At 40.1% G+C, this 18,854-nt stretch overlaps 1 protein-coding gene across 4 annotated transcripts in view; it reads right to left on the bottom strand.

The window, feature by feature from the left end:
* The window catches only part of GXYLT1 (glucoside xylosyltransferase 1), a 38,113-nt gene extending 23,870 nt beyond the window's left edge, over nucleotides 1-14,243 (bottom strand). For 2 of the 4 annotated variants that reach the window (XM_044423039.1, XM_044423037.1), the window contains exons 1-2: nucleotides 13,896-14,242; nucleotides 3,517-3,609 (exon numbers count right to left, since the gene is read on the bottom strand). In XM_044423039.1, the coding sequence (XP_044278974.1) occupies nucleotides 3,517-3,609; nucleotides 13,896-14,134 (332 nt within the window). In that variant the 5' untranslated portion in view covers nucleotides 14,135-14,242. Of the gene's footprint in view, nucleotides 1-3,516; nucleotides 3,610-13,895 lie in introns of all 4 variants that reach the window. The other 2 variants (XM_044423038.1, XM_044423040.1) reach the window with 2 other exon arrangements.
* Nucleotides 14,244-18,854: the final 4,611 nt, after the last annotated feature.

The following is an 18,854-nucleotide window of genomic DNA, read 5'->3' as shown; positions in this document are numbered from 1 at the left end:
AAAACAGAACTAGATAATATTATTTTTTGTCTCAAACAACCACATTTGGCCTGAAATATTTGAGAAGAAATTGATGTACAACTGATATGACTTACATCCAATATTATACAGAACATTTCATTGGAATACTTGTAAACGTTTATAGACAATGCCACATACTTTTGTTAGGGAGTGATTCTATGACCCCTTAAGAGGTGTCTGAGGGGCTATAAGATTACTTGGATTCCCCAATCTGAGGTCAGACCTGGCAATTGGAGCTCAAAACTCTTCCCCCAACTCCTCACAGCTGGCCCAGAAAGAATTGCACCAGGTGCCTTTGTGGTCATGTAATGGAGACAGGTAAAAAGGAAAAGGGGGAAAGTGAGGCTAGCATAATAGGTACCCTGAAGTCCAGCTTCTTTCTTCCTCCATCCTCAAGATAGTGAGACAGGCAAAAAAGCCAATCTAGAGAAAATGTAGATGAGAAGTATGGGTACTAGCCTCCATTGTTCCTCCAGCTCTGCACTTGATCCCCATAAGCCTCTGAGTTTATTATTTAAATTTTGAGGGGGAAAAAAGGAAGTTAAAACTGTTAAAACACTTATTCAACAGGGTTAGCAATTTTAGGGTTAGCAATATTATCAATATTAGGAACCCAAAGATCTGTGCAAGATTATGCTGATATACACTTCCCTATTTCAACTTTCCTCATCTAGTTTTCTTGGACACTTTCAGTTTTATTGCCCCTAGTTACTGTCCCTAGTTTACTGTCACTGAAATGTTTATGTATTTGAATGGCATGTGAATATTCTTTCACATACCTGTAGATACTCCTTTGAAAAACATTAGTTACAACTTTGAAACTACTAAATTTGCCTAACATCATATTTGCAATTAATGCACATTCATTTTCACCAGTGACCTTCCTTATGAAACAGAAAAAAATGTGGAAAACCACATATTTCTGCCCTGCTTCACTACTTTCCGTGGTGTGACACAGTGTTCTGCTATTTAAGAATCACACACCTTCTTGGATTTGAACTAATAATGTGGCTCTTTGGATCTCAGCCAAGACATTTTTAAAGCTGTAGTGTACCAAGACTGTAGCATAATGCTTAACATCAAGAAGCAAATGCAAGAAATTTTCTGTTGAACTGCAAATAAAGTTCACTGCAACAAAGGAACAATGTGTCGGTTCTCAATATATTCTTGCTTTCTCATAGTGTAACACACTAAATATTTTCACATACACCATGCACACTGTATAAGAAGATGCTCTATTAAAGCAAATTATCTTACCACTGCATGAATTAAGCATTCCATTCTTATACAAAGTCTGTAAGTTCAACATTTTATGTTTTATATATTTTATCACTACACTGAAGGCAAAGTACTATTTTTGATCTTCAAAATCACTAAAAAAGAATGTCACAATGTTTCTGAGAAAAAATGGTTTGAAATAAAATATGAATCTAAAGAGTAGTCTTCAAGGTGTTACAGCTATGCATTAAACACATTAGCCCAGTTCCTACAATTATTTGCCAATGAGTAAGCCAAGTTATGCACAAGCCTTTGAATATGTAATCTGCCTTCCCGTTGCCTCTTCCCTATCTGGTGCACATCAAAAAGTTAGGACGTCTTCAGTTAACCACAGTATTCTATTACATCCAAACTGGGAAACCATGGCTACCAAGTTCTGAAGGTTCTAACCAGGATCTTAAATCAACTGTGTGTTTGTGTGCCCTCTTCTTCCTTTGCTTTGCTTTAGCACAAAACCATGATTTTTCATTACATCCAAAAGAATATCAAAAACCAGCCTGCACACCATAATTTGCTGTTTGGGCTGTAACAGTAAACTATGCTAACGAGTAAAGAGCAAATTAAAACCAAATGAGAGGAGGGAATGTGCAAGCTTTCTCCTGTAACACCAAACAGCACCTCACTGGACAAAGCGGGGATAAATCTTACTTTCAAGGCAAGATTGAAGGTAAGTCTATAACCCAGTGGGCTGGATTTGTATATCAAATGCCTGCTTGGGGGTTCTCATGTGCAAAACTGCCAAGCATGCTCTGCCTGTGGGCACAAGATTAGCTTTGGCTCCCAACCTTAAAAAATTGAAATTTTGGAGTATGTCTGAAAGTGAACAGATTGTGGTATATAAAGCTGGTTTATTTCAAGAAACAATCAATAACATTAGCCATAATTTAAGGTTTTTAAGTAACACTTAGATTTGCTGAAAACTGAAGTAGAAACTTTCATTCGTTCCTCATGGCTGTGCGGCAGAAGGAAAGGGAAGTGCACAATTCCAAGGCTAACCAAACTCCAAAGAAGGTATTGTATTTAATAATACAATTATTGTATTATTAGCAGGGGCTAATAAGTCATTACAGACCCTAAGACCGAGGCATCTTATAGCAATAAGATAATAAACAAGCAAGAGATAATAAACATGATTAATATATCTTTATGCCCTGAGTTACTTGACTTCCTCAATGCACAGCTGGAGAAACACTATTTTGCATTGTAGCAACCAGCTTGCTTCTGGCAATTTCTGGGCAGTGACAGCTCAATTATATCCATATTTACCTGCAAGTAAGTTCTACAATGTGTAAGAGGGCTTCCTGGATTACAAGCCCTTGTTTTGAAAAAACTTGTAGATTGAATGATGGTTCACAAGCTTACTAGCCAAGTCTCTTTTTGATCTCAGCACAAATTCCTCAAGCCCACTAGCAAAGACAGAATGTTTCAGATAAAGCCATGAATTTGCCTCATCTGGGAATAAATAGTTGGAGAAATGCATACTACTTCTTTTCTTATCCAAATTACAGTGCAAGTGATGGACTGTTGGAGGCTGCAGCTCCAAACAGTGTCATCGGATGGTATTCAACTAAATGGAGGACATATGAGGAAGGAAGGAAGCTGCCTTTTATATGTTTGTCTGCTCAAACTCCCTCTTCTGTGAACTACTTTGTGGGAGAAAGAAAAAGGGTACATGAATGTTTTGCTCACAAGTAGCTCCTTTTCCATTTCAACCACAGTGCCACCTGCAGGATCTTCATATTAAACAAAAGTTAGGTAAAACAGTAATAGAACTACATGCAAAATGTAGTTTTACCATTCAATATCAAATGATACTGCTTAATATCCTTGCATATTTACAGAGAGAACCAATAGAGATTTGCTCCCATAATTCTGTCATGCATGTGAACTGCAAGACCAAAGAAATATTTGGGAATGATTTTATTTGACTGTGAAAAGGTCTTCTTTAGTTACAAACCAGCACGCTTTAATTGCTATAGCAATCATAACAACCAGTGAGTGTGCATATCTCTTCAGGAAACATTAAAATTTCAAACTGGGAAACTTGTGTTGTTTAAGAAGTTAAATCATAGTTGAAAGTCTAGTAAGATTATGCACTGTGAGTGCTAGGGAAAAAATCCCCAACATTTTATTGCTTCAACATTTTTATATTGCCAAATACTTATTAGCATGTCTAATAGCAGCTAGTTGAGTAATTAAAACTCTGTCAAAGCCTACCTAGGAGCAGCTTCCCAAAAGCAGTTCTTTCCACAAACATCAGATGGCAGCATCCAATAGGAATTCCAGTAAGATAAAGATACATGCTTACACCTAACAGGATAAGACAGAAACAATCCTGTATGAATGATTTTTGTTTTATTTAGAGAGAGTAATGGACTATTTTTGCTTGCTCACAGATTACTGATTTTTTATTAGCTCTTGAAGATAAATTTCAGTGGGATTTATTCTCATATTAAGTGTGCACAAGAAAAATGCCAGATCAAATTACTAATATGTTATAATATTTCTTAAAACACTTTTGATGTACAAATACTAAAATTATATCCCTTTGTGCAGTGCAGACAGTTTATAAATAATGTAAAATACAACTTACAATGGTAAACTTCATGTACTCATAACTCTGCTTTCCTGAACCTGGTGTCCTTCAGATATTGTAGACAGAACTACAATTCCCATCAATTCCAGTAAGCATGGCCCTCTGGAGGGCACCAGGCTGGGGAACTAAATTACCAGGAAAGTCATGTTAAGTCCTACACTGAAAAACTCACACTCCCTTTATAGCTTGTGATTTAAAATGCTATTAGTTGTACCACTTACACATTTGCATTATTAACTATGTTACTCTTTGGAGTCATTTACTTACCTTTTTTGGATAACCTACTCTTCCTCCAATATCCTGCCTGAACAGCTAATAAGCTAAAGTGGCATTAATGTTTTTGTTATTCTTACAAAACCTACATATTTTCAGGATCCTGGTACATTTCATTATTAAGTACAGTAGATGATTTGCTGTTCAAGATGCTTTTTCTGTAATTTGCTAATAAGGCTCTATTTGCCCTATTACATGATTATAAACCATTCTATCTATTTTCAAAATGTAGAGGTAAGTGTGAATTCCTATGCAGCCAAAACAGCACCATCCACATACAAGACAGGCTTAAGGTACTCCAAGGTTTGCAGAAATTCAAAAAATAAAAAGATTTTTGGAGGAAAAAGCACACCAGATAAAGCAGGAATATTGACTGGCTGTTTGGGGGAAAAACAGAATGAAATATCATGGTGAAGGGCATGCCTGAGTGAATGAAACACTGAACAACAACACAGTTTGTTGCAGGCTCCACTTTTATTCAGTATATTTCACTGCAGTCATTTCTTAGTAATGATGACATTATATACAGGATTTACTAAAACAGAGTGTACAGCAGTATATTTTAACACTTAATTTGTAACAGGAAGCTGTGCAATGAGGAATGTGCAGATGTTCAGCAGTAGTTTTAAGCAACTAATCATCTGCTTTAACTGCAATGAAGCTGGCCCTCAGGAATGCAATCCATCAGGAATTATAGGTTCCCTACAGCTTACTGCCATATTAGCTTGGTGAAATCTATTTTAGTTCTTCAGAAAATGCTTCCACAATTGGGAAGGCTCACAGTTGATACCAAGTAAAAGTATGATCATAGAAACTGAAAGGAAGACAGATATAACTTAAGATTCTTCTCATGAATATATTATGGTCTAACTGACTGTTTTGATCTTTCCCTGAAAGGTGGGCAAAAATATAAGAAATAGTTTAAATGAATACATAAAATATAACTGTGGTAATGCAGAACTGTTGTACTGTTGGCGTGAGGAACCTGCATTCCTCCAGAGCTTGGTGGGATTGTAATTCCCATCAGCTCTAGGCTGCACAGTGAGGGATTATGAGTTATCAAGCAATATACAGATGCATCCCTGGATGTTCCCCATCCCTGAACTAAATGGTTAATTTCAAAGCTGCAAGCTCCACAGGGAAAAGTGCTGAGTGATCAAAAGCATAACTAATACCTGTTCTTCCCTTAATTTAACTACACTAACGCAGAGAGACTACCCTGCATTTGCACACCAAAAGGCTTTCATCAAATTAAGATATGTCTCACATAAGACAATTAATGTATATTAAAATGAAACTCCCTTTAATAAAAAAAAATGCTGCCACACTTGCACTGGAGATGAGGCACCACCTGTGCAGTTGCATCAAGCTGTGGCCTCACTTCCCATCAAATGAAATGCCATGCCGATGGAGCAACTCATGAAATCAAACATCTACATTCAACAGCTTTCCTATTTAAAAACCTTGTAAATTACACAGCTCAAACAAGTCAATATGAGGTTACAACTGCAGAGGCAGAACTGCGTTCTCTCTCTTGTACAGCATCCTGTATGCAGTCAGAACTACCTGAGGCAAGTTTCCTACTTTCATTTTAATTCTTCTGCAATTGTTTGAGTTGTCTCTGTTAAAAGAACTGGAGCAGCAATTATACTATTGCATCACAGCTTTCACATAGTAGTTAGGAGTGACTAAAAAGATTTGCAGAGGCATGATTAGGTATCTTAGCAAACAAGTTAAAACTCAGTTCTTCCCTTACATATAAATATTTAAATGATCAATTATATTAATATACACCACTCCCTTAAGTTCTGTCCAATTCAGTTTCCAATATGCAATGAGAAGAAAGTATGAACTGACTGATGAGTGCCAGTACTTGAATGAAATAATTCTTCAAAAGGAGAAAGCACAGAACAAAAAGTGTCACATTATTACCCTTTTCCACATGCCACATGTGAAGCTCGAAAACAGTACTTGAATCCTTTATGAATACATTAAATATGTAATAATTACATCTTCAGTTTTGACCTTTTTTATGACAAGAATTCATACATATCTGAAAATAGCTATTACAGTAGCACTGTCCTAAGAACATGAACTGGAAACATCTCTGCTTCAAAATTCATCAGTGTGGGAAGCTTGTCAAGGTCAGTGCAAGGACAATTCTAATCCTTCCCTAGCTATGGACAAGTGATTGGGAACTGGCAATGGAGTTGTATTCTTCCTCTGCTATCCCCTCTCTTCCATGCAGATTTCTTCTTCACATGCCAGCTGAGTTCACACACCATGCTGAACCCCTTAGGAATTTTAACCATGCACTGTGGTTAAAATTCCTCTGTCCTGACAGACAACAGGGCTTGTATACCTCCTCTTTCTTCCCGCCCCACTGGTGAACCACTTAATCACCCTCACTGAGCACAGGTTGTCATTACACTTGAAACAAGAAAGGGTGGATGCTGGGGCGGTTTACATACTACCCTGAAACCCTAAGGCATGGGTCCTCAAACTAAGGTCTGGGAGCTGGAGCTGGCCCGCCAGGCCCATTTATCCGGTCCACCATGCCCATTTGGACCCTCCCCGCCGCGCCCATGCACATGCCTGCTGCCACCCACCTTGCCCCACACACAGGGAGGCAGCAGTTTGCTTGCTCGGAGAAAATGATTTCCAAGCAAGCAAGCTGCTGCCTCGTGCACCTGATTCACCCCCCCCCACCCGCCGTGCGCGCCTGCCTGCCCGCGCCTTGCCTCACCTTGTCTCGCCGCCCGCACGCACCACCCCCGCCCCTTCACCAGCCCGTGTGCACTGCCAGCACCACCTTTCCGGCCCGTGGCTATCACCAGCTCATTTCAACGGGCCCCCCGCTGAAAAAGTTTGAGGACCCCTGCCCTAAGGTAACAAAACACAATAATAATAATGCACTTACTAGAAGACTTACAGAAAAAGCCTTCTTGAGAAAGCCAGCTACATCTAGTACAGTGGCTTCCAACAGCAACTAGCTAGAGGCTTGCAGAGTGCATAGAAGCAGGATATATTACCTGTTGCCTGTCCCTGAGCATACTGCTTCTGTGTCTCAGCTACAGAAGGTCTACTTAACTGTCTAAGTGTGTACCTGCTGACATGTCTATCCTCCAAGAAGGCTTCTAATCAGGCTTTTAAAAGTCTGTCAGTGGCCATCAGCACATTATTAGGGGCCAATGCCTACGTTACTTATATATTGTGTGAAGGATAACAATTTTTTGGTTTGATTAATTGCTAATCGTTTTCAATTGTGAGGCAGAGTTCTTATAGTCTAGCCAATATTTCCACACTATGCTTAATTTTAAGTAGTTGTGACCAACCAGAGTTTACTGAGCAGTAGTTATTTTTAGTTATTTTCTCATCTCAGAGGCCCCAAACACTTTAGCTATCTTTTTCTTGTTGCTAACTTGGAAATGCATATTTTCCTCTTTTAATGAGTTGCCATATTTCATGCGTGCATTTTATCTTGTTTTTGTACACTATCTAGGAAGCTCCACTGAAGGGTAGCATATAACTCTTTTAAATAAACATAAGGGATAGAGATTCATTACACAATTTCCCAATTTGTCTTCAAAGGTCCTTTCTGTAGCTAGTGTTACAAACAGAAAAAATCTCAACATTTCAGTGAGATAACAAGGTCAGAAAACAGACTGGCAGAAATAGTTTCTTACAGTCACTTCTGCCCTTGAAGACGGTCCGGATACTTCAATTGGTTCAAAATAGAGCTGCTAGGCTGCTGACGGGGACTGGGCGTTATGTTCACATGACTCCAGTCCTCCGTCAGCTTCACTGGCTTCCCATTGAAGTCCGGGCCCAATTCAAGGTGTTGGTGATGACCTATAAAGCCCTAAATGGCTTGGGTCCTGGTTACCTGAAGGAGCACTTACATCCATATATGCCCACCCGCCCCTTGACAAGGTTATGCTACTCCTATTCTCAATTGATCTGTAATTAATTTACAGAGTAATTAATCTGTAAATGCCTCCAGCAGGAAAGGGAGATTTATTTTGGATCAGATGAAGTCAAGCACCATAGTCACATCTCCTTTCAGTTTTCAGCAAGAACAGGTAACTTCAGGTTTGATCCATTCTGAGGCAATGCAAAATAATAAAATCTGCATAACACTTGGTTTATTAACCTTTTCTCTTCATAACAACAGTTAGGTCTACTAACTTTAAAAAAAAATCATAGCAATTTTCCCCTTAATCGGTTATTATGTTTTCTGGAGGTTTTTGCTAAGAATCTAAGATTTTAAGAAGATCTGTACTGCACCTTTTTTCCTTTGTTTGGGCCCACTGTTTGTACTATAAAGATACCCCACAGAAATATTTCTAAGGAGATTCTGGGGTATTTCTGGGCCTAGAACATGTTTTAGACTTGGTGGGTGGGGGAGGTAAAAGGCAGGAAAGTGACATTTGAGGACTTTTTAGTCCATTCATGTTATGACAATGTTGTAGAAATACAAATCTGTAGGACTAGTTATGTGTAAATTCAAGTAGAAAATGTGAGCCAGTGGGATGCCCACTCCTCACAATGTGAGTACGAATAAATTAAACAAAATGGTCTTTGCAGGTATAGGATGCCAAGATAGGCCAGAGAGAAGCAGCAGTTAGTTCTTCTATAGTGGAAGAACCCCACTGTCCCAAAAGCCGCTTCCCCTAAGCCATGGAGAAATTAGATGTGCAGGTACACAAAATGTTGGCAACTTGTAGCTATTTTCTGGTCTATGACTCCCATCTTCCCACACGACGGCTGTGTGGACTAGGGCTGATGGGAGTTATGGAGCAAAACATATGGACACCACAAGTTGCCCACCCCTGATGTACACTATCCTCTACTATCATGGAGCCAACAGTAGAGAACAATAAACAAGTTCAAGCTCTTAATGAGCCAGGGATGAATGTAACAGGCTGCCACATCTTTGTTCAGCATGAAGCGTTGGGGAAAGAAGTGGATAAAAGATTGGCCTTGAGGTAAACATCTGAAACCATGTTCCCAAGCCAAATTCCCATACATTGGTCCTTCTAAATTGTGAAGCAAGGGTTTTTTAAAGCTTACGTACTAACTGGAAAAGAAAGATGTGGCGATTTCCAAAGCCACATTTCCTCCACTAAGAGATTTAAAAAAATACTGCACAGCTTTAATGATAGGGGGCATTACTAGCCTTGGAGCCAATTTCCCCCCTACAAACATGCCATTCTATCTTCTTCACAGGCAGGAAACCTAGCAGCATCCTTCAACCATAAACTGTCTCAAAAAGGAAGAATCATGCAGGTTAAGAGGAATATAAAGATATGGATTAGGCCAAAGGTCCAACTAGCTTGGCATTCTGTTTTCCAAAGGAATCAACCATGTTCAACCAGGAAACTCAGCAGGACATGAAGGCAATAGCCCTCCTGTATTCTTGGCCTTCTAATTGCTAATCTCCCTCCTCTACATTTTCCTCTATTGCCCTTGTTTTATGTGTTTTGCCTTAATTTGTAAGCCTGGTGACAGAGCCTCTCTTTCTTAATGATGTGGGGCACTGAGAATCAATAATTGCTTTGAATGAAGGAAAAAATACAGAAAATATCTAAATTAGTTATTCCTATAACTAACAGACCATGTGCCAGTAGTCACTCCTCTTGGACAGAGGTCACCCAACTACAATGAAACATGCCCTTGTAATCACAAGGTAAGATGAATGCAGTGGTTGAAAAAGTCAACATTTGAAGAAAATTTAGATGACAGCTATATTATGGACTGTTCTATGATTGCTAACTGGATCCTGCCTAAGGAAACACATTATATCACTTCTGAAACAGCTTTACAGGCTGCTAGTCCATTTCTGAGCATAATTCAAAGTGCTGAAGCTTACCTTTAAGGCCATAGCTTACAAATATGGTGTGCAAAATGACCACCTCCTTCCCCACATACCAACCCATTTACTTTCTTCACTGGAGTCTTTCCATGAATTCCTATTATCTAAATGAATGACGGGGAAAGAAAGCTTTGTCTCTAGAAGACCTCAACTCCCAAGAGGGCTTTCCTGGCACCTACCATTGTAGGTATTAAGCTGCAGTTATCCATCTTCTCAGATCTTTTTAAACTTCATTTGAATTGTGTTTATTACTTTGTCCTTTTTCTGTTCATTGGTTTATATTTCTTCCAATATGTTTACATTAGTTGCTCTTTTTATTCGGATTTTTGTTTTATAAATTTTGTTAAAAGAAAAAAATGAAAAATATGGCTACATATATGGCTAGAGTTTCAATCCATAGATATTAAATATGTGTGTGTGAAAGAGAGAAACAGAATGAATACAGGATTCTTAGAGCTATATATAAACTTTAAATAAAAGCAAACCAAACATCCAAATAAGTAGCCATCTACAGGTGGTATCTATATACTACCCCCTTCAAATGTTGAAAGTGTCATGACGTGTGTTCAATTCACTGCATTACAGGATGTGAGCTCCAGGAAGCAGATAATTTAGCAAAGCAATGCATATCAATGAATATTAAAGAGTGTTCCAATGAAATGTATTCTTTTCTCAAAAAGAGAAAATGACTGGTCACTGCAACAACAAATGCTTAAAAGAACATATGTGCTACACCTCCAACAGTTAGTTGATTTAGACAACACTTTATTATAGAGATGCTGCAATTTCTAATAGGTGCAAAACAAAAAAAATGACTGAATAAGACATAACCTGAGATCCATTGATCCATCTGATACAGGTGCCAAGGAGGTGAAAAATGGGACAATACAGTTCCCTATTCACATCCCTGCTGAAGACACTGTACATCAAATGCATGCACTAATATGAAGTATTTATAGACAGGGAGAGCAGATTGATTGGCCTTAATCAATGCTTCCAGTGATGAGAGAGATGCTCAATCTGTCAAATGAGAAAGCCCAGGAAGAAAACTTGATACTAACAAATGTTGCAAGTATGCCCATTCAGCTACAGATAAAATCTTATCTAATCCCCAGAGCACAGAATGTAAAAAATCAGCTGAACCATTAAAAAAAAAATCACATCATCCGAGTCTACCACAGAAAATATTTTCTTACCAATTTTTAAATCTGGATTTCCTAATAGCATCCATTTAACATAATTAAATGTATTTAAATGTAACTGATATATTACATGTCACACATCTCTTAACAGCTGTAAGTTTCAGCAAAACCCTATCCATTTTAATATCATAGAATCATAGAATAGTAAGGTTGGAAGGGGCCATCAGATCCAACCCCCTGCTGTTGCAGGACACCAATTTATGCTATCCCACTCAGATGGATGTCCAATTTCTTTTTGAATGTCTCTAGTGTGGGAGAACCCACAGTCTCTCTAGGCTGTTGGTTCCACAGTCATTTCGCTCTAACAATAAGGGAACTTCCTGTTATCTTGCCTGAACCTGGGTTGTTGCAACTTGACTCAATTATTCCGTGTCCTACACTCTGGTATCAATGAGGAGAGATCTTGACCTTCCTCTTTGTGTCGGCCTTTGAGGTACTTATAGAGGGGTATCATGTCCCCTCTCAGTCTTAATATGCCTAAAACCTACAGCTAACCATATACAGGGTTCAGACAAGATTTCTTATTTATTGATAGTCTCCTTGGAACATATTGCTATGGGGCAGGCTATAAATTCCCTTTCAATGAGAAAAATGAGGTGAAATAGACAAAATAGCCCCTTAATTTTACACACAGCCATAGCATTTTTTAAACTGCTGCAGGGGCTGTCCTGTAACTGAGAGGAAGAGCTAGAGCAGGAAATTAGCTTGGGTTCTCCAAATCTAATTCATAGGCAATGATGCTGAAGTTGGTTACTAATTCCCAGTTCTGTATTTGTGCAAAATTTCAAAAGAAAACTCAGTACACTGAATATGGACTTCATTTCTAATTGCCCCTGCACCACAGAGAACCTATATCCTATCGTATGTCTCCAAGATCAGGAAGCCATCTCCTTTAAGATAAACCTTTTCTCCAATCAAAAGCCATTTCTACACAAAACACCTTGTCATTGTCATCTAGTACATTATGCCCTCAGATGATAGTTACACATAAAGCATTTGCTGCACCCCTAATCCTACATCAATATTTCATGCCGAGTACAATCTAAGGTCAACACATATTGTGCATTCTGTAAAAATTACTGTTTTGATGGGACATAATTATTATTTATCTTCAAGCAGATGGTCCCCTGGTCAATGATATATGACAGGAAGTTAGGAAGTAACCCTAAGCTTAGTTTGAGGTGTCCTTCCACATGCACTTCAGCATTATATTCACCCTGTTCATGTTTACCCCACAGTGAGTCTCACTGGCTTCAGTGGGTTTCTTTCCTAGTAATGTGTTACAGTTGTTAAGGTTGTGCTTATGTTTATTCAGACTAAAGTCCCAATACACTTCATAGTAAATCTAACTTTTTGTTCTTTGATGGGCCAGACTGGAAGATGATACTGTGTCAGAGGTGGGCCAGATGGCCTAAAGGCACCATCCTATGCATGTGTAAACAGAAAATTCTACAAATTCCATTATGCCAGAGCCATTCATGCTAAAAGCTGTAGGTCTTTTTTCTGTCTTAAAAAAAGACTGCAATTAAGAAAGACTCAGAGAAAAGAATGTACTCAAAACTTCCTCAAAGAATTCCTCTTGTACTAAATAAATCCAACTAGATATAGTTATATAGCTTTAATAACTATTTAGTGTAACTTTAGAAAACTACTTTGAAAATATGAATTAAGAATTAAGTAAAACAGGCAGAGCTGCAACATAACTTGTCAGCAAAAAGTACAGATCAAGCTAACTTTGTAAGCTTCAGCTTGCCTTTAGTGAAACTATAATTTTCAAAATTGGAAATGGTATTGTGGCATCTTTATTCCCAGTTAGAAAGCCATTTTCTTTTTTTTACAGCAAGTTTCAAAACAATTATTATGTAGTTTTCACAGTACTCAACTACTGGGCAACAGGGAATTCTTTAACTCATGTATAGTTTTCATGGGGAATGATGGGGAAGAGAGGCAGGTTGCAATACTTGGCCAGCATTCCTAAACAAACTAACCTTGAAGTAAGCTGCTCTGATCCAAATAGGACTTCCTTCATATGAGCCTTGTACAGTATAGGATTACTGTATAGAGAGGATCATCGTGCATTTATTAACACCCGCCTCAATTTCCCAGAATGTGAATCACTAGCTTCATCCATGAGCAAAGGAAGGTATTGGCAAGTTCTGGGGAACTGCAAAGTTTGCAAAAATGTATAAAAGGAGACTCTTACGGGAGAAAACACCCCAAAACAGGCCGGTGGCTGATATTCAACATGTTCTTAAAGCAGTCTTGGGCTTAATTAGACTAACCCAGGATACGACTTAGCGATTAAGGAATGTAACTCCTGATGGAGCGGGGAGCCCTAAAGAGGGAGAGGGGAACAGAATGGCCGGAAGCCTTTACGCAGATCCCTTTATAGTAGAACATTTTGTTGTAGCTCCTATTTGTTATGATTCGAGCAACTGTACGTTTGGAGCCATCTTGTAGGGCTTTCCAAATTTCTGAGCAACAGGATCGGTATTCCTCTTCCCCTTCCAAACAAATCCCACACACAGGAAAGGGAAATGAGATTCTTCCAAGTCCACGGTGAAAGGAAAAGCTTCGTTTTGAAAAAGCGCCCTCCCTCGCACTCCCACCCAGCCGCTCGCTCCGCGGCGGGCCCAGGGCCGGACCGTACCTTTCCTGCATCGGCTGCAGCTGCGTTCGTTCGCCGCGGCCTGCGCTTCCCGCCACAGCCCTCCAGCCGCCGGCCACGACGTCGCCGCCGCTCAGCTGCCTCCTGACGGGAAAGGCGGGGTCCCCCTGGCGCCGGGGCGCCTCCTGCTCGAGCGACAGAGCCAGTTGGCTGAAGGCGTAGAGCAGCGAGCACAAGCCGCAGCCCAGGCACAGCAACGCCACCCGCACCAGCCGCCGCATCTTCCCGCGGCCCCGGCTGCCCCTCGCAGCCGGGGCCTAGCCGGGAGAGGAGACGTCGGCGGCGGCCGCAGCGTGAGCTTGGCACCAGCGCGGCGCGTCGGCGGCCGGCAGGCGCGGCGTGCGCAGCAGCGACAGCGACGCCTCCCCGGCTCCTGAGGTAGTAGCGAACAGCGCCCCGAGGAGGAGCGGAGCGGTGCCGACTGGGCGTCCGCTGCCCGAGCGGGGCGGAGCCGAGTGCCCGGGGCGCCTTGGAGGCGGCGACGGTGGGCTGGTGGCGCGTTGTGGGCGGCTGGCGAGGTGGAGCTACGGCGGAGGCACGAGAGCTGCGGAACGCCCGGCTTGGCGGCGGCCAGGCACGCTGCGCCCAGCCGCGACTGTCGCGCATGGGACGGGTGTTGGGTGAGGTTTTGGGGAAGCGACTGCAGGAGGGCTGACCAAGCGTACAGTCCTCTGCGATGCTTACCCTCATGGCACTGAGCGTGAAGTGCAGCTCCATGTTCTGTGCCCTTGCTCAGTTCAGCTGTGCTCACCAAGGGACGCAATCTCTAAGCCTGTTAGACGGAAATAAATCCTACAACTCCGAGCATTCCCCGACTAGCCATCATGCTGGGACTTGGAACTTCTTTTCGTCTGAACAGGTATAGGATTGCATCCCTAAGTGTGCCTGTGAGGGGGCCTATTTTCGCCTTAGCACAAACAGGACACTGTGGCAGCTGTTGCAAACAGCTGCGTGGAAGTTGGTCCGACTGGGCGAGTTATTTTTTAGTGGAAAGCTTTTCTATCATATTACGCAAGACTAGGACCTGAAAGACGGGTAAACAGGCGCTGCACACAACTTTCTGTGGCAGCTTCTAATATCCTTTGTTACGCATTTCAAGCCATTGACCACGGTAAGATCCCTCCTTGGTCTTTGGAAAGAAGGCAAAAGTGCCTCCATAGTGCTGCTACATAGTCAAATGCTTTTAGCATTATGTAAACACAATAGTTTAAAGGAACAGAGGGAAACTTAGTATATTAGAAGAGGTGGGGGGTAGGTCGTTTATCACACAAAATAACCATACAAATAGATGTTACATGTATTTGTTTAATAAGGTGAAACATTGTTCTTACAACATAAGGATAAACTTTAAGAATGCTGTGCCAGAAAATAGTTTTGTTCCAGAAACATTTCTAAATAAGACCAGGAAGCAAACTATTTTCTTAAATCCAGAACTGCATCATTTCATCAGATTGGCATGCTGTGGTAATTAGTCAGAGGGCTAATTATAGAGGAATCACAGAAAAGCTCTTCCCCCTCACATCATGTCCTTATTCTGCCTAAAGCTTAATCATCCATGCACACATTCCGGATAGAAAGGTTTAAAAAATATTAATCTCTTGTTTACTGCACTATGTGCTACATGGATATTACCTGGTATCATTCAGAATGAATTCATGCAAAGGATGATTTTGCCTACAACAGCAAGAGATAATTTCCATTCTTTTGGCACTGCATACTTGATTTCCAGTCTTTTTATGGACCTTAAATCAGTGGTTCCCTTGGGAAGAGACTTCAAAAAATGGGTGATAACTCACTGAATTTGCAAGCAGCTGGGAAAGGACTGACATTCTCTTCTTATCCTCAACACTGGCATCAAGCAGTTAAGTCAGGCAATTGATGCTGTTGGAAGAAAGATCTGTGTGTCATATGGCCTGTTTTGTGCCCCCAAAGGTAGCCTGCTGCCTTTGGGTACAGTGATGGCTACTGTCACATCGCCAATGTTGAAGAAAGATTCAGCTACCTTTTATACATACAAAGAGAGAGGCAGCATCTTATTCCCTTGCCTCTGGCAAAAAAATATACTGGGCCCCCACCAAAGCCTTGCTTGAAGCAGGGCACTTCCACTTGTAACCAAAAAAAAAAAAAAGTGAGCTCTTCTGGATTGCTGCTGTAGGGTTTCCTCCCTAGCTCTAAATAGTCCCCAATCTCAAAGAAGCAGGCCTTTTTCTCTGTGAAAATGTTTCCAGGGGGGTGGGCTGGGAAGTTCTTTCTACAGTGAAATAATGTCCCCTCCCACCAAAATCAATTTACTGTTGTTCTACTCATTTTGTTCAAAAAAGATTTTTTTTCAGACACATCCAGTGGCAGTTTTTAGACACTGAACTAATGAGTCACTTTGAATGCACAGATACCTAGCCTTTTTAATCATAAAATTTATAAGGTAATAGAAAGATAATTGTAACAAAGGAGAGGATACAATTTTTTCAACAATGAAAAACAAAGTGAAAATTAGGGAAGACTGCAATTAGTGATGGTGAGATGCGGGAGGATTGGAGTTAGAGCTTATTTGTATTCTTAGAGCTCAAACCTATGCATATTTTGACAGAAAAAAGCCGTACAATTCCCAGCATTTTCCAGATAGCCATGTTGGATGGAAAATGCTAAATTGTAGGATTTCTTTTTCTGTCAAAACATGCATGAGGTTGAACACTTAATGGCACTGTTAAGTTAAAATGTGGTTTCCGAATGATGGTTTATCCAGAGCAACTGTAACCCATTTTAGTATTACTACAAGAGCTGCCAACTGGGGGCAGGAATTGCTTCCAAACTTTTCAAAAGCTATACTTTAACCATATCATCACTATACATATGCGCATGCAAACATATATAAAAAATTGTAACTCAGCTGGAGCAGCCATTTGTCATTCTATCTGAATATGACCTGAACTTTCCTTCCTCAGAACTATAGTGAGCTTCACCTGATTTGATACTATTTTAACTGTTTCTTTAAAATGGCTTGTCAACAGTAACTCCACACTCAGATAAAATGCTAAGTCAAGGACTGGATTCACATGACATGACAACCCATCATGGGCAACTAGCCGTGATAGGGTGCTGTGTTGTCCAAACCTAGACTAGTTTCTACAAGACAGATTAATTTTTAGGAACAAACCACCCTGATAAACCATGATTTGTTCTAGGGGCTTATTTTACCCATGTTGAGTTGTTGTGTGATTCAAATAAAAAAGCAATTTTATCAGGGGTCACCAAAAAGCCACTTGATAATGACTGGCAAAAGCCCACACTGTTTTTCATGAACTCTGCTGTGCTGCCTCCAGGCTCCCTTGTCAGTGGCTGATCCCCACCTGCTTTCATTCATTATTTTCCTGAATTCCCATCAAGAAAGAGGAAATATTGGCTTCTCCACACATATTTTTCATGGCTCTCTTTTGCAGTAGCTACTGCTGCAGTTACCGTGGGTCTTTTTCTCCAAACGGTCAGCAATTTAAAGGCATGACAGGACACTGAGGGGAAATTGGTGCAAATTCAAATGTTTGGCAGTAAAATAAATAAATAAATAAATAAATAAATAAATAAATAAATAAATAGAATTTTGTACAACCTAAGTAACTTCTCCTTTCTAAACTTGCTGGAGGCTTGGGAAGAAGGACAGTGACAAGGGTCAGTTCAATACTGCATACTTTTACTTGGAATCTGTAGTGTATTGCATGAAATGAATGGGGCGCCCTTTGAAATTAGTAGAATTTTAACATGCAAACAGATATTCTGGTAAATAATACCATGCATTCTCTTTCCCTATCCACATAAGGACACAATACATGTTTGTAGAACATTTACCTGTGTAAACATGCATAGAATGCTGGACTGCTGTAAACCATCCAGAGAGCTTCATCTGCAGGAGGTATAGAAGTGAAATAAACAACAGCAGAAACAGCAGCAGCTAAATGTAAGACTACCTTGCTAAGTAGAAGATATTGTCTCCACACACACTTCTTTGGAGCACTCAACTCCACATTCCTTGGCAGATGTGCGTACATGCAATCTCATGTTGGCAATATCCATTAATGTTGCCTTCTGCACTTCCGTCCCTTTCGCAGTGCAATTTATAAAGATATCGACAAGACAAAACTCTACATATTGGCCAGTGCTCAGTGTAGGCTTGTGAAAGACTGAAGATGATTATGATGATATTTGTGTAATTTTCTGGGACCAAGATATTTTTAAAAAGGAAAGAGAACCCCATTATGTACCTCCTGAGGGTTAGGGGTTATATATAAAACCCTAACACTAACCCTGAAGCACCAAAATATGTTTTAAACAGAGTACAATTAAAAAAGGAGCTCAAATGAGGATGAGTCCAGAGAGCAGGACAGTTCCTCATGCAAAGGATATTGTGACATGGGCTGAAGAACTAAGGAAGAAGAGGAAAATAAGCCATGGTAAGCAAGTTCATCTGTTGGGCATAACATGGGTTGTTCTGTGAATCCACACTATATAACTCATTTGCAAGGTGGTTTACCATGACATGTAAATGCAGGCAATAAAGCATGGGAGGGAATGGCAAGGAATGGACCCACTAGTCTGAATTAAGAAATATTAGAATATTTTAAATATTTTTTTAAAAAATAAGATTAGAAAGTGCTGTCAAGATATGGGAAAACTTTAAGTTAATAATCCTAATTAAGAATTATTTTAAAAATGTCTAGTTTAAAATATCTTCTTAAAATTGCACCTTTTGCATCATTATCCATTGCCCTCAAGGACATGGACTTAACCAGGAACTTAAAACATGAAGTAAGCATGTGAGATAATAGAAATGACCCTTAAGAAATTATATTTCTAATTGCTTTCAAATTTTGTTTTACCCATAAAGTTGCTCATACACATTTGTAGCATTCATGAACAAGGAGTGTTTTAGTGGTGGACACAGCAAAAGTA

The sequence above is a fragment of the Varanus komodoensis genome, unplaced genomic scaffold (assembly GCF_004798865.1).
Source record: "Varanus komodoensis strain SLA01 unplaced genomic scaffold, ASM479886v1 scaffold13_1, whole genome shotgun sequence".
Lineage (NCBI taxonomy): Eukaryota > Metazoa > Chordata > Lepidosauria > Squamata > Varanidae > Varanus > Varanus komodoensis.
The sequence above is the reverse complement of the archived record's forward strand: the minus strand, read 5'-3'. Positions and strand labels throughout refer to the sequence as shown.